General features: G+C 43.5%; 1 protein-coding gene across 2 annotated transcripts in view; it reads right to left on the bottom strand.

Annotated features, from left to right (window-relative positions):
- LOC114667726 (gastrula zinc finger protein XlCGF8.2DB-like) overlaps positions 1-14944 on the bottom strand; it is a 31563-nt gene extending 16619 nt beyond the window's left edge. Inside the window, exons 1-3 of one of the 2 annotated variants that reach the window (XM_028823150.2) lie at positions 14653-14944; positions 2963-3006; positions 2077-2540 (exon numbers count right to left, since the gene is read on the bottom strand). In XM_028823150.2, the coding sequence (XP_028678983.1) occupies positions 2077-2503 (427 nt within the window). In that variant the 5' untranslated portion in view covers positions 2504-2540; positions 2963-3006; positions 14653-14944. The remainder of the gene's footprint in view (positions 1-2076; positions 2541-2962; positions 3007-14652) is intronic. The other variant, XM_028823165.2, reaches the window with a different exon arrangement.
- Positions 14945-15383: the final 439 nt, after the last annotated feature.

Below are 15383 nucleotides of genomic sequence, written 5' to 3'. Positions count from 1 at the left end.
TGCACTTCAGTTTTACTGAATCGTGACACGGCAGGACCTCTGTGTTTTTCCCCAATTGATTCTGGGGTTCATCAGGGGGGTGTTTTTGCTCCAACTCTGTTCAGTGCTTACATGGACTGGGTGTTGGGCAAGGTCGTGGGGTCCAGCAGCTGTGGGGCATCTGTGGGTGAAGAAAGATTCACAGATCTTGACGTTGCCGACGATGCTGTGATCTTTCCAGAGTCAATGGAGACTCTGATCAGATCGCTCGAGAGACTGGGCTTGCGAGGGTCCTGATAAAAACTAAGATCCAGGCCTTCAATGACCGCTTGACCACAGCCATCAGCAGTGTGTCTGTCTGTGGAGAGAGTGTCGGCCTTGTTAAGAGGTTTACTTACCTTGGCAGTGACATTCATGTCTCTGGTGACTCTTCCTATGAAGTCAGTAGACGGATTGGGGAGAGCATGGGGGGGTCATGACGTCACTGGAAAGGGGTGTGTGGCGGGTCCCGATATCTATGCCAAAGGATGAAGGTCCAAGTCTTTAGAGTCCTGGTGCTTCCTGTCTTGCTATACGGTTGTGAGACATGGACGCTCTCCAGTGATCTGAGATGAAGACTGGACTCCATTGGTACTGTGTCTCTCCAGAAAATCCTTCGGTACTGTTGGTTTGACTGTGTCGAATGAGCGGTTGCTCATGGAGTCCTGAATGAGGCACATTACCTGCATTGTGAGGGAGCGCCAGTTACAGCACTACGGCCATGTGGCATGATTCCTGGAGGGTGATGCAGCTCGTAAGATCCTCATTGTTGGGTACCTGAGGGGCTTGACCAGGCCAAGGGGTCACCCACGTAACACCTGGCTGCGGCAGATAGAGAGTCATTTCTGGAGGGTGGGACTGGACTGCGCGTCTACCTGGGGGGTTGTCAACTGGGATCCAGAGTTGTTTTGTCATGTAGTGGGTGCGGCAATGCACTGTACCAGTGCATGCTCCCCAACTTGACTTGACTTGTGACATGGCCTTCCACTTTGTCACACCCCCTGACATGCCATCTCGCAACTCCTGGTTGGGAACCCCTTTTCTAATACATCTTTAAAAGCACCACCATTACTGGGATGGACACCAATAGTGTTTTAAAGTAAAACTGCTGTAAAGAAGGCAACCTTATTTGCTTCACGTATTTGTTTAACTTATAATGCATTTATTGAATTGAAGACTTCTGTTATTATTTGAAACAATTGATATAACGTAGCTGAAATGAGAACACATCAAGCGTTTGTCTCATCGCCTCAGGTACTGACAGGTACTGTCATTTTCAGCCGAGACCGTTCATGTTGTACTTACTGAATTGACATGAGAGATCAGCTTTACGTGAAAATGCAGTGAATTCGAGTACTAAAGTGATCTTTGAATTGTCCCAAGGTGAGCTATCGCAAAGGGAAGGGAGATTGCATGAAATTTTCCTCCAACAAGCTTGTATTTCCCACACTTCCCAAAACACACAACGACCATGTAAGAGGCGCCGACTGCCTTGCTGGTTTCTTTTTGGTTCTCTTAAATTTGAAGAGCTCATGGCTGACATCATCCTGTAACAGCACTGTAACAAAACATTGAAAGGCCGGACTCCACAGCTACAGTTTTTCATGAGTTTGTAATACATTATATACGCAGCTACAGTTACTAAAAAAATTAACAAAGGTAATAAGGATTAAAATTGCCAATTATTTACAAGAACTAAAGCAGGAAAAAAAACTGAACAAAAAAAAGTTTAGTTCATCTTCTTATATTCTGTAAGCAGAATCTAAGAATTAGACCAAGGTACTGTGAAGAGAAATTAGAAAATGAAGTAAACAGAAAAAGAATTTAACTGACAAAGTTGAGAAACTGTCACTGTCTGTGATTCGGGCTTAGTTGAAGATGAGACCGCATTGTTAAAAAGGAATCAATGCAAAAATTCGGGGAATTCCAAACACCTTCTTACAGCGGTACTTTTGTATAGCACTCTTTACCATGGACAGACTTAGAATATTTACACACATTTACAGTTCTAATACTAGAACAGCAAATTGTTAATGTTAATATTTATTTTGTACTTACCTTCTCCAGATTTAGATTTAAGTGGTGGCTCATCTTCCCGGGTTTTAACAGATGGAATTTCCTCAGTCCTTTGTGTGTCAGACTGTAATAATTCAGACTTCACAATGACAGAAGGCTCCGGAGATGAAGAGAATCTGCTTTGAGAAGAGTCTAACCCGGTCACTGCTCCATCTTGATAGCCATAATGAAGGTGGTCTTCCTGGATCCTCTCCACACTCTCATGTTTGTACATCGCATTGCTGACCCACCTCTCTTCGGCTTCTTCTTTAATGCTCACTGTCTCCAGGTCATAATCCTCAACCTTAATGTGAAGACTCTCCTGTTTCGGGTGGACAAACTCCCATTCACAATCCTCCTCCTTAACCTTTATGGCCCTTTTCTCCAGGGTATTCATGTCAGTCTCACACATCTCTTCTTTCACATCCATCCAGAGGCTGCAGTAGACAACAGCTTTTTCTTTTTCTCTGCGGAAAGAACAGAATTTCATTCTATTATAAGTGCATCATCTACGTTAAATAACATTTGAATTTCATTTTAGAACACCCTCACAGTTAAGGGTTGGAACAAGTCACAGAGTTCAGAAAACGAAGACAAGAACTGACAAACTCCTCACTCTTCATAACAAATTGTCACATGAAAAACAAACTTGGAAATAGAGTGAAAAGTCCAAGAGGTTGAAAGGAGAAGAACAACAACAACAAGACAAAGAACAAGAACAACAAGAACCACCTCACACAGCTGTGGGTCAGCAGTATTCTCTACTTGGGTTAAACAAGTCCCAGCATTGCGTCAACAGTTAAGCTGAAGAACATTTATACAAGAAACGTCATAGGATTGTGTTAAGAAACTGATGCATGTTACAAAAGGGGAGCCGAGAGGGACTTACCTTTGTTAGAACACACAGCCTGCAACAGGTATGGGAGGTATTTTCTGCAAAAAAAGAAATTAAAATTAAAATTATAAAATGAATACACAAAAATGCTGCAAAAATTAAAAAGTCCCATCTGCAATTTAATTTTCAACCTGAACCGCAATGTAGCTGCAAAAATGAAAGGTAAAACGCAAATAAGCACTGGCGCCCCCTGCTGCTTATTCAATTTTCATTTTCAAGTTCTCGCCAATGGGCGAGATAAGACTTCAACATGTGACAAAATTGTTTTTGGACGGTGCAAGGCAGCATCTAATAAGATTAAAAGTGGTGTGTAAGAAACGGCAAGAGAGTTAATAGAGTTGGCAGGCAGTTTGTGATAGGCAGTAGGACTTTGGGGACTTTCAAAACTCGACGATGTTATTTTAGACGAATTAATTTGATAGGACTGGTGAGCTTTGTTGGGCTTTATGGCCTGTTCTCGTCTGGATTGTTCTAATGTTGTAACATAAAAGATATGTAGATGACTGATTGCAGAGAATGAATTATACCCAAAGAAACAAATTGACAATACAACTAAAAAAGGAAGGGACCATAGAATGGAATTAAAGGTAAACAAGACCAAAGTAATGATAATCTCTAGGACAGCAGGAAAAACATGAGATATTGGCCAAAGGAACGAAACTGAGCAGGTTACAAAGTATAAATACTTGGTAAGCTGGGTAACAGAAACTGGAAAATGTACAAAAGAAGCAAAAACACGAACAGAAATGGTCAAAGGTGCTTTTTTGGAAGCATAAACAATGAATGAAAGGAAATGTAAAACTTGATCTGAAAATGAAATTGCTAAAGCATTACATTTTCTCAATTTTGGGCTAAAGGTGTGGTAGATGGACACAGACTAAAGATCGGAGAAGGGAAAATGGATGCTTTCAGACTGAAGAATTCTAAATATAAGTTGGAGAAACAAGGTAACTGAAAGAGGTACTGCTCCGAATGAAAATGAAGAAACGCCCACGAATAGATTTAACATAAAATAAGATGGATGGCATGGTGGCACAATGGTAGCACTGCTGTTTGCAGGAAGGAGACCTTGTTTCACGTCTCTGGGTTGCATCTGGGTGATCCAGTTTCCTCCATCTGTCTAAAAACATGCAGGTTAGGTGAACTGACTAAACTAAACTAGCCCGTGTGTGTGTGTTCACCCTGTGATGGACTGGCCCCCCTGTCCAGGGTTTGTTCCTGCCATGTGCCCTATGCTAGCTGGGATAGACTCCAGTACTCCCACGACCCTGTTTAGGGCCAAGCAGGTTAGAAATGACCGACTATCAATTATACTGATTGACTTCTGTCCTTATTAACTGTTAGTTTTTGCCTTTATCACTCTTAAGCAAGCATTTTAACTAAAGCCTCTTGATCTGTGACCCAATCCCACTGCTACTTTAGCACAAGGACAAGTATGGATACGAAAACCAGTACAATCCAGTGGGGCAGAATCCTGACTCCTAGGGTCTTGTGTTATCAGTAACTAGCAAGGACATGAGATGATAAACCAGTCATGTAATTCTGTATTTAAGAAGTTTTACCAGCATGTGTAAAATCAGTCATCTCCTTCCACGTACTGAGTGACATCACATGTGCGTCTATAAAGGTATTCTTGCCATCTTGAACTGGATCTGTGAATCCGATTTTGATACTAGCATGGCTGCTCACCTACTACTACGTGGGGTTTTATTGTTTCTTTAAAGCAGCCAGACATATTCCATGAATTAATTAATTAAATGTTCTCTAACCCCCTTAAGCTAATTATTTGCCAATATAAGCTGCTTGTGTCAACAGCCATATGAGAAATGTTAATCTAACACAGTGGTCCTCAATCAGGGTCCTGGAGGGCCGCAGTGGCTACGGGTTTTTATTCCAGCCAGTGTCCTAATTAGAACTCAGTCCTTACTGATAATGATAGTTGGTGTTTAACTCCATGCCTTGTTAGTGCCAAAGTTTAGTCCTCAATGACAGTCCTGAAAGTCCACAGTGGCTGCAGGTTTCCACTTTAACCAATTTCTTCATTAGAACCCTTTTATTTATTACTAAACCAATACATTTTTTGGGCTTAATTTTAGTTCTCTTGCCCGTTACCCTGAATTGCCTATTTTACATTTTAGCAGCTGCATTTAAGTTTTAATTGTCACCTGTTTTCTTAACCAGACATTAGTTAATAGTGAGATGCAGATAACCAATAAACCAGCAGCTCACGTGCTTATCATGAAGTATTTGTGATAAGAAATGTTTAGAAAGGAATGAGGGGGGAATTGGAAGGACCATTAAATTTAAATCTATTCTGGTCCACAAAACACATGGATAATGTTCTCACAAAACGAAACTCTACAGTGCCATTCAAATTGCTCTTGGATGAATGCAAGCATTAATAAGCTAAATAGTTCAATACCAAGTTTCATTATCCACTAGGACTGCTTTCTAATTAGGAAACTAGTTGGAATGAAAACCTGCAGCCACTGCGGCCCTCCAGGACCGTGATTGACGACCCCTGATCTGACAATTTGAAGACTCGTGGACTTAGCATCCAGCTCACCTCCATTGTTCAGTACAACACAAACAAAAAATACAAATCCTTGGGATGTGGCAAAGAGAAAACCAGAGCACCTGTATAGGGCAGGAGCCAACTATGCACCATCATAGTGTGCACAACCACACAAAGCCAAGTTAAATTTGCCAGCCCACCAAACCTGGTTTGAAAGGGAGGGGGAAAAAATGAACAGGGTACACAGGGCAACTGCACACTGGCAGAGGTTCAAGTTCAGCTTGCTGGAACAACACTAACCACAAATCTCTATTAACTTTACTACGCAGGGCTCAACATTAATGGTTTAAGACAACTGGCAACCAGTTCTTGGCTGAGGGCAACCATTTTAGTAATGCACCAATTTTTTAAGCAGTAGATCAAAATTTGGTAACTTGGAAAAGAATTTGCTATTTTATTTTTTACGATCAAAATAAAATGTAAACTACACTCATGCATACTGCACTTACTGGCTTTTAAAAAAATGAGTGCAATGACCAACCAATAGTGTGGGATTGGTTCTGCACAAAACAGAAATATTACAATTGTCCTTCAGCTCTTGGTCTGTCAGAGTGAGCTGTTTAAAACCACCTGGAAGACAAAACGTGAAGGGCTGAGAATTCCCACAGATGCCCTGGCTGCTGTGTGGAGGGAAATTAAAGTATGCAAAGATAAACTAACTGCAACATGCGCTGTTATCAAGTCAGCTGGAATGGAAAGTAAAGATAAGATGTTAGGCTACAAATTTGATACAGAGCATCACACAGCAGAATACTCGGACCTTAAACAACTAAGATTACATGAGTAAAAACCGCATTCTGCGGATATATCTGTTCATTTCTTTTTGATGGTTTCTGGAGAGTACTGCCATGTTAGTAAAATTCAAACAACAATATGTTACTAGTAATATTTTTTTATTTGAATAAAAGTTACAATGACCGATATTTTAGTACCCTAATATAGGAACAGGTAAGAGAAAGTCCTGAATATTTTAGAAAATAAACAAAGCAGAATAATAATAATCTATATATATAATTCACTAAGCCAGAAGACAAGTAGCCGACCATGGAAAGCACGCCAGAAGGGGCGTGGATTCACTAAACCGCCGACAAGTAAGACGCCAATGGTGCACGCAGGAAGGAGCCATGCCCACCAACTCTTAGACCATTGGATACGACGAAAGAATCACAGAGTCACGCCCACCAACTCGGACGCGACGCCAAGGGAAACATGCCGTCATTTCTGTTTGTCTGTGCCACAGTACACTTGCAGCTCTGAGCCACGTTGACTTTTCATTAGTCAACCTCAGTGGAACCTTGGTTCACACAGAGGCAGCGCCAGAGAGAGACAGAGGCACACATAGGCAGCGCAAGAGACAGCAGCTCAATCCTTTAAAACTGAAGTTAAAACACAATGAAGGAAGCAGTCTTTAAAAACCAATAAGCCCTGTGCCTCTTTTTCATTAGCATCTCACCTGCTTCAGGCCCTGCAACAGTCGAGACGCTCTCTCTGCAGCTGACCTTCTCTGTGCCTGACTCCACTACTGTCAGTCGCCTGATAAAAAATTGCCTTTTGAAGGGGAGCTATGGACCCGCTATACCACAGGAACACATTGCCTTCGAGCCTGCTCTCGCTCACTGTAACGTACTGGCTTGCTCTCTCTCTCTCTCTCTCCTCACTCGCTCACACACTACACAGGGGAGAAATGCCCAAAGCAGAGAGACAGAGGGGGTGGGGGCTCGCGTGCTGCTGAGAGAGAGAGAGAGAGGGGAGGGGGGGGCTGGGGAGGCTCGCGTGCTGCTGAGAGAGGGGGGGGGGGCGCGCGTGCTGCTGAGAGGGGGGGGGGGGGTGGGGGGGCTCGCCTGCTGCTGAGAGAGGGGGGGCTGGGGAGGCTCCCGTGCTGCTGAGAGAGGGAGGGAGAGGGGGGGCTGGGGAGGCTCCCGTGCTGCTGAGAGAGAGAGAGAGGGAGTGGGGGGGCTGGGGAGGCTCCCGTGCTGCTGAGAGAGGGGGAGGGGGGCTGGGGAGGCTCGCGTGCTGCTGAGAGAGGAGGCTCGCCGTGCTGCTGAGAGAGGGGGAGGGGGCTCGCGTGCTGCCGAGAGAGGGGGAGGGGGGGCTGGGGAGGCTCGCCTGCTGCTGAGAGAGAGAGAGAGAGAGGGGGGGGGTCTGGGGAGGCTCGCCTGCTGCTGAGAGAGGGGGGGCTGGGGAGGCTCCCGTGCTGCTGAGAGGGAGAGGGGGGGCTGGGGAGGCTCACGTGCTGCTGAGAGAGAGAGAGAGAGAGAGGGAGAGGGGGGGCTGGGGAGGCTCCCGTGCTGCTGAGAGAGATAGAGGCGGGGCTGGGAAGGCTCACGTGCTGCTGAGAGAGGGGGGAGGGGGCTCGTGTGCTGCTGAGAGAGGGGGAGGGGGGGCTGGGGAGGCTCGCCTGCTGCTGAGAGAGGTGGGGCTGGGGAGGCTCCCGTGCTGCTGAGAGAGAGAGAGAGAGAGAGAGAGAGAGAGAGAGAGAGGGGGGGGGTCTGGGGAGGCTCACGTGCTGCTGAGAGAGAGAGGGGGGGCTGGGGAGGCTCGTGTGCTGCTGAGAGAGAGAGCCTGCGCATGCACTGCACATGCCATGCAGCTGAGCAGGGAGCCTGGGTGTTTGTGTCAGTGTTATTCAATGTTTTTACTATTACACTGTGCATTCTATGGTGTAATAATTAACTATATTTGTGCTTAAAAATCTTTAAAAAAATATATATTTACATACAGTTCGTATGGTCTGGAATGGATTAATTGTATTTACATGCAATCCTATGGGGGGAAATTGCTTCGGTTTACGATCAGAGGTTTGGAATGAATTATGGTTGTGAACCGTGGTTCCACTGTATATTGAGTCTAGAAAACATGATCAGCAAGTCTTTTGATAGGCTGCAACAAAATGATGAAAGAATGGGCACATTTTTTTCTCACAAGCTGGGTGGGTGTTAGTTAGTTAATTAGTTACTCAAAGGATTTCAAGATTTAATATGCAGAAGCGGTAACACTGCAAAAGCAGCCCAAACCAGAAAAGACTGCTGGCAAAAAGTGGCTGACAAATTAAACGCGTGTGCATTGTACTTACTGAAAGCGGCGTTACGGATTTTGCAAACGTTCATTTTTTCCCTCTGCTTAAAAAACATTAAAAAAGCGGTGTCATTATGCAGTGTATACTACGCCGCGGGTTGGTATGCAGCGTGTAAAACAGTTTGTCGCGGATAATTTGCCTTTTACTTTAACACGAAGACAATTTCCTGTTAGATTTGCCTTTGCGATGACAATTGATAAGGCACAGGGCCAAACTTTCAAAAAGATGTGCATGTATCTGCCAAAACCAGTTTTCAGTCACGGACAGTTGTATGTTGCTCTCTCCAGAGTTCCATCTTTTCATTCACTTACTGGTATGCCTGCAGGAACACGTGCAGCGAGCGAGAGAGAGCGAGCGACACACACACGCATACAGGCGCGGGAGAGAGAGAGCGCTGGACGCATAAGAATAATAATACTTCATTACATTGATATACCAGTGTTTTCAGTATTCAAAGTGCTATCCACACAGGGAGAAACCGGGAAGCGAACCCAAAATCTTCCACAGTCTCCTTACTGCAAAACAGCAGCACTACCATTGCGCTACAAGGCAGTTAAAGAATGCACCGGCCTCGATTTTGTTTTCACTTCTGTTTACAGCGATCGGATCGTAGCGTGTATTGTTGCAATGTTACTTTTCTTGGTGGCTTATTACATTACGGATGGTTCACATGTTAATTTTTTTCCCTGTGCTTAAAAGACATTAAAAAAGTGTTTCTCAACTGTGACTCCGGAACAACTCAGTACACAAGCTATATTAAGCGTCAACAACGAAGACTCGCTGCACCTTAATGAACAAGTGCTGAAACTTATCCCTACCGACGAAGTAACTTCCACCAGCATGGCCTCCATCGTCACAGACGATCCCGCTTTCAGTCACGGACAATTGTATGTTGCTCTCTCCAGAGGTCCATCTTTTCATTCACTCACAGTGGTATCCACAAACCCACCCCATTTGGACAACTGTTTCGTTCAGCAAGTGTTCACCCATCAATACATAATTATGCGGCGTATGTTACGCCGCGGGTTGGCTAGTTCTTTATATTTATATAGCGTTTTTCAAACTACTCAAAGCGCTCAGCAATTGCAGGTTAAGGGCCTTGCTCAAGGGCCCAACAGAGCACAGTCCCTATTGGCATTTTACGGGATTTGAACCGGCAACCTTCCGATTGCCAGTGCAGATCTCTAGCCTCAGAGCCACCAGATGAGCTGGCAGAAGTGAGGCACACAAGCGTTGTTGGAGTAAATGCCTCCAAGTCCTCTCTTTGCACTTCATTCTGAGACGCTGGAGGAGTTTCACACTTGGAGCAGTTCTGCGACATCACAACTGCAAACTCACCTCAGTCAGAGGTGAACAGCCCCCTGTACACTGACAGACCACTAAGGGAAATTTCTTTACTACTGTGGCAGCTGAAAAAGAGTGTAGAGAGCAAAAAAAGATGTTTGGTGCAGCATTAATTTATCTGATGAGAACACAAAAAGACCGTCAGTCAAAAGGGAATGTTCCAGTAATTTGGTACGCTGTATTTATCCCAGAGTGGAAATTGTCTTTTCACATGATCTTTGGAGGGCAGAGTGCAGGGTCAGCCATTGTGCAGCACCCCTGGGACAATTTTCAGGTTAAAGGCCTTTGCAAGTTTAATTGACATCATTCTATTTTATACCGTGGTTAGATTTATTTCTATTATTAAAAAAAAAAAAAATCCTGTGGGAAGCTGTTGCCCTGCCCAGGGTTTGTTTCCTGCCTTGCGCCCTGTGTTGGCTGGGATTGGCTCCAGCAGACCCCCGTGACCCTGTAGTTAGCATATAGCGGGTTGGATAATGGATGGATGGATGGGAATGAATAGGAGACGATACGTGATCTTCACGTTAAGATCACGGAAGACAAATAAAAGACCCGCGAGACGAAAGAAAATGGCCACAGAGCGTCTTGTGGGGATATAGAACATGAGATTCTTGCAAGACACGCCCAGCAAAAAAAAAAAAATAAATCAGTAGTGTAAAGGCACACAGCACACACAGATCCAGGGGTCTCAGTACATATAAAGCGTATAAAGGACATTATATTATAAATGACACGTCGACAACTAAAAGATCGCATTAGCGCAAACAAAAGGAAATTAATCATCAGGACCAAGTGTAATTGAAAAAATAGCAGGACAAAGCGAGGTCAGAAATAAAAGGCAAAGACCAGAAAACAGTCTTTTCGCCTTCGCATCATTCAATGCATAAAACGTAGATTTACACAAAATTAGACCATATGCTATGAGAATCTGTAGTACCGCAACAGTGAAAGCAATGACAAGTTTAATTTCAAAGAAAACACAATTTGGTCAGGTGTATATTGATGATGACGGAGAAGCGATAACAACGCAAGCAGCAGAGACACAAAGTGGCAAAATGGACAGCGGCTGTACAGGCTTTAAAATGATCAAAGGGCAGGCGACAGCAGCGTTATCCTTATCGTGCATTCAGCTGCCCCCCCCCTCTTCACAACACGAGCAGCGTTATACGTCTTGTGAGAAAGATGTAACCACGCACTGGGCTGGAAATAAAGGACAAGTATGTTTTTACAAAAGTTTTTAAAGTGAAAATAATGCATATGTAACAATTCCCATGAAAATAGCACTCTCTTTAAATTGTATATCCGGTAAACCAAACACGGGGGTGGGCAAGTGAAGCGAGCAGGGGCCGGAGCCCCCTAGTTACATTAAAATATGCACAGGACTGGTATACATTTTTGTTCACATGATGTTTGCTATACAGAATGTTTGTGTGTATAATAAATCAATGAAAATATATAACATTGCACTGTTAAAAATATTTAAATGATTGATAATTTGTTGTAAGCTGTTGTGCCAGAGCGGTTCTTCAGAGTGATGTCAAATGGTTCCCAAAAATCCCCATCTAAATGAAGGTTCCGGAAAGAACCCTTTATTTATTTAGATGTGTAACAGGCTCCACACAGCGAATAAGCATGGACAAATGGTAACAGATTGGTGAAATACTAGTGGGTATGGATAGTCCAATTTTTCTTAATCTGTTAGTATCCTGCAGCTACCATACATTAAAGATTTCAGCTTTTCTTACATATCAGGAAGCTTTTCAAAGCACAAAAAAAAAAAAAAAAATCATATGCAGAGAACCCTTCCCAGAATGAAACGGTGCTCTGTCCAGCAATAGTTCTATAAGGAACCACACAACCCAGTGAACAACCATAGAATGCCATTAAAGAACCAGGGTTATTAAGAGTGCAGTTGTGATCGGGGGGATTATGCTTTCAAGAAGGCAAAACACAGCAGTAGGAAAACGTTTTCATTTAGTTACGCTCTGGATGGCTTACTAAAGCCAACTTCCGATACTTTAGACTTGTACAAGTAGTTCATTTTTATTTGCTATTGTACAGTAGCAGATAAAATAAACTAAAAAGAATTGGCTTTTGTGTAATAAAGCTTTTAAACATTTTCTCATACCATGGTTTCATTATTAAGTTGATATACAATTGCATAGCATCTTAAATGCTCTAAATCAGGCATGTCAAACATGCGGCCCTCAACAGAAATCTGTGCGGCCCGCATGACAGATCCTAGTTAGCACTAAACTTGTACAAAATGATTACTTTAGTTTGTGATTGAATCATTCTGCATCTTCGTCGTTACTTACTGACTTTTCTTACTTCTGCCTTCTGACAAAAGTGCGTTTTCCCATGGCATTACGGTACCGGAAACGTCATCTGCTAGTAAAGCCATGAGCCTTGTCCAAAGTTAATGAGCCACGACGTCACAACTGAAGTACTAGGCTGCAGCAGCCTGGCAGCAGGGGCGGCCTTAGGCATGTGCAAACTGTGCACCTGCACAGGGCCGCCACACCAATATATATTGAATATAAAACAGAAAGAGAAAATAACGACACAGCTGACGGCAATGTGGCCGAAAAACATTGTGTTTCTTGTTAGTGTATTTACTAATGTTGCTGGAGTTGGAGCAGTAAGCTATATGTAGTATTATAACGTTCTGCCGTAAAGAGAATATCATGGGCCGAGACTTGGTTTTCAAGTTACGGAGACGTGCATATAGAAGCGTGTCATGAGCATGAGGCGGCTATGCAGTGTCCGCAACGGACGTGGCCATCCACCGTGCATAAGATACCGTATTGACATTGGCGGGCGAAGGGGCCACCGATTCTTTCTCTGCCTAGAGCCGCCCCTGGCAGGCTACACTACTGGCTGGGGCTGCTGAGACTGGCCACTGGGCAGAACTGACCATCACGAGTAGTAATAGCTCACATATCTTCACGTTTTTTGCTCTAGTTTTATGTAATTTTGTGCTAGTATTGTAATGAACAGTTAGTGCAGACTACAGCTGAAGATGTGAAGTGGACGCGAGAAGTTGGCGAGATGTTTATTAACAACTTTTTGTGATTTTGAGTTTGCAAAATTCGTTTAGGTCAGGGGGCTTTTTCATATCGGCTTATTTTACAATATAAAACTTTCAAGTAAACTTAGTAAAGTAAAATTTGATTTTTGGAGGATTTGTTTTCCAACTTTAAATTACTGAGCAATGAATTCAGTGGGCGTTTTCGTAATTTCAGTTCACACGAACAAGACTTTGCACTGTTTACGTCACCCTACTCTTACAACGTTGAGAATGCGCCTACGACTATCCAAATGGAATTGATTGAAGTGCAGTCAGATTCTATTCTGAAGGCAAAATAAAACGAAGTTGGTGTGCCAGGCTTATATGCTTACCTGTCACCCTCGTATGTGCAGATGCGTAAGTTGGCATTGAGAGTACTGTCTATGTTCGGAAGCACTTACCTTTATGAGCAATTGTTTTCGTTAATGAAAGCTACCAAAACCTGACATCGCTCAAGACTTACTGTCGAGCACCTTTCATCCCTCATAAAAGTTGCAGCTACAAGATTTCAAGCCTGATATTGATGAACTGGTTACTAACAAGAGATGCCAAGTGTCGGGACAAAAGAAATAGATCTCACACTGTAAGACTCCTATATAAGCTATGAATATAATAATATAAGGACCTAGCTAAGAGGCTAAGACTAATACGCTGTTGTACGGAGATTGTATGGAAATAAATTGCTTTTCTTTAAACTTTAAGTGTTACATTTTTTAAAGTTTTCAGTATGTTACAGTGCGGCCCGCTGACGCACATATGACAGTTGAAGCGGCCCACCAATGGTAGTGAGTATGACATGCCTGCTCTAAATATAAGCTGTTAATACTGGCAAACCGTTATTTTCAGTTTTGGCAGCCAGAAGCTGACGCCTGGTTACTACGCGTTTTAAAAGTTAGCGCTGAGCCCTGCTAATACTCACTAGCAGGCGTTACTGGTTTGATGTTTAGTGCCGAAACGTGCGATTTTATCACAATTGATATTGGAGAAAAGAAAAGGAATCGACAGATACATACATAAAAAGTATGCTATCTAGATCGGATTAAGTAGGTTTCAGAATGTTAGGCAGCATTTCTTTACAAATACGCATCTACTGATCATGATGGCCAAACCTTACCAATTCACTTTCAGAGGCGTAAGATAGAGAGAAAGTTTGGCACTACAATTCCCCTCTCTATTGCATATACAGTATATATATACGCAAAAACACACCCTGAAAGAAAAATCTATTTGTATTCGTTCACAGGCACGTATCCATTCCGACTCTTCTCTCATTTGCGGTCACTTTAAACTAGGCACCGCAAAACAGACGGAGAACGGAAGGCAGAAACCAACAGAAAAGGCGCCTCGTCGACTCGATAAGGACGCGGCTATAGGAATAAACAGAAACAAAGGAATAGGAGGAAGCGTCGGGTGTGCACTACGAGGTCAAAATAGGCCTCGACAACGTACGGTGAACCACCGATGACAAAGCCACGCGAGCCACAGTGGGATTTACTCGAGCAAAGTCCGCAGGAGTGTTGACGGAAACGAACGCGCTGCTCGCCTCTCATTCAAGTCACGTTCAGTAACTGAGTGGAGCGAATGAAAACTCACACATCCATAAAGTGTCGTATACACACCCTCGGCACTTACTGTACCCGCTGTGTCTCTCGTTGAAGGAATTCTTCCTAAAAACATTCGGATTCCTGACTTACTTGTAAACATTTGAATTTATTTCCGCTGTCCAGTGCAAAAAAAAATCACTTGAGCTGCAAACCCACCTCTTAGGGTCCTTAATACTTCACTTACCTATGATTCATAAAGAATCACTGACAAAGATATGGATAACTTCTCTTACCCGCGGTTAAGAATAAGCCGGCTCGTTCACAACGACCAGTTTAGTTTACTCCCTTTATTTTTCGTCGCTTTTGATGACGTCACAAAGCACGTTGCGTTTGATTCCGTTTACGCGCACACGAGTACATGAACGTGCGCGCCACTGCCCGTCTTTTCTTCTCGGCTCTCCCTTAAACGGAGAATACTGTAAATGATTAGGAAAACTCATTTATAAAGTGACGTAGGTGCTAGGGATTCCCGGACATTTTCCATTGCCGTATTCCAGGGAACGAAACTGCTGTAATTTCCGGGAAAACGGGAACGGCCAAGCTCGCATATATAGCGTGTAAACGTGTAAAAATTGATCAAGAAATAACAGAGTTATAGCTGAAAATAATTAAGTGGCACGGTATTTTGGCCCACGGTGTAGTGTGTTGCCGATTAATTCAGTCAACAACAGACCAGCAGCAGTCAATCTCCCAGCTAACTGAGCACAGTGGACTGGGATGAGTCTGCACTCTGCAGCGCACGAATG

Source organism: Erpetoichthys calabaricus, chromosome 1 (assembly GCF_900747795.2).
Source record: "Erpetoichthys calabaricus chromosome 1, fErpCal1.3, whole genome shotgun sequence".
Taxonomy (NCBI): domain Eukaryota; kingdom Metazoa; phylum Chordata; class Cladistia; order Polypteriformes; family Polypteridae; genus Erpetoichthys; species Erpetoichthys calabaricus.
The sequence above is the reverse complement of the archived record's forward strand: the minus strand, read 5'-3'. Positions and strand labels throughout refer to the sequence as shown.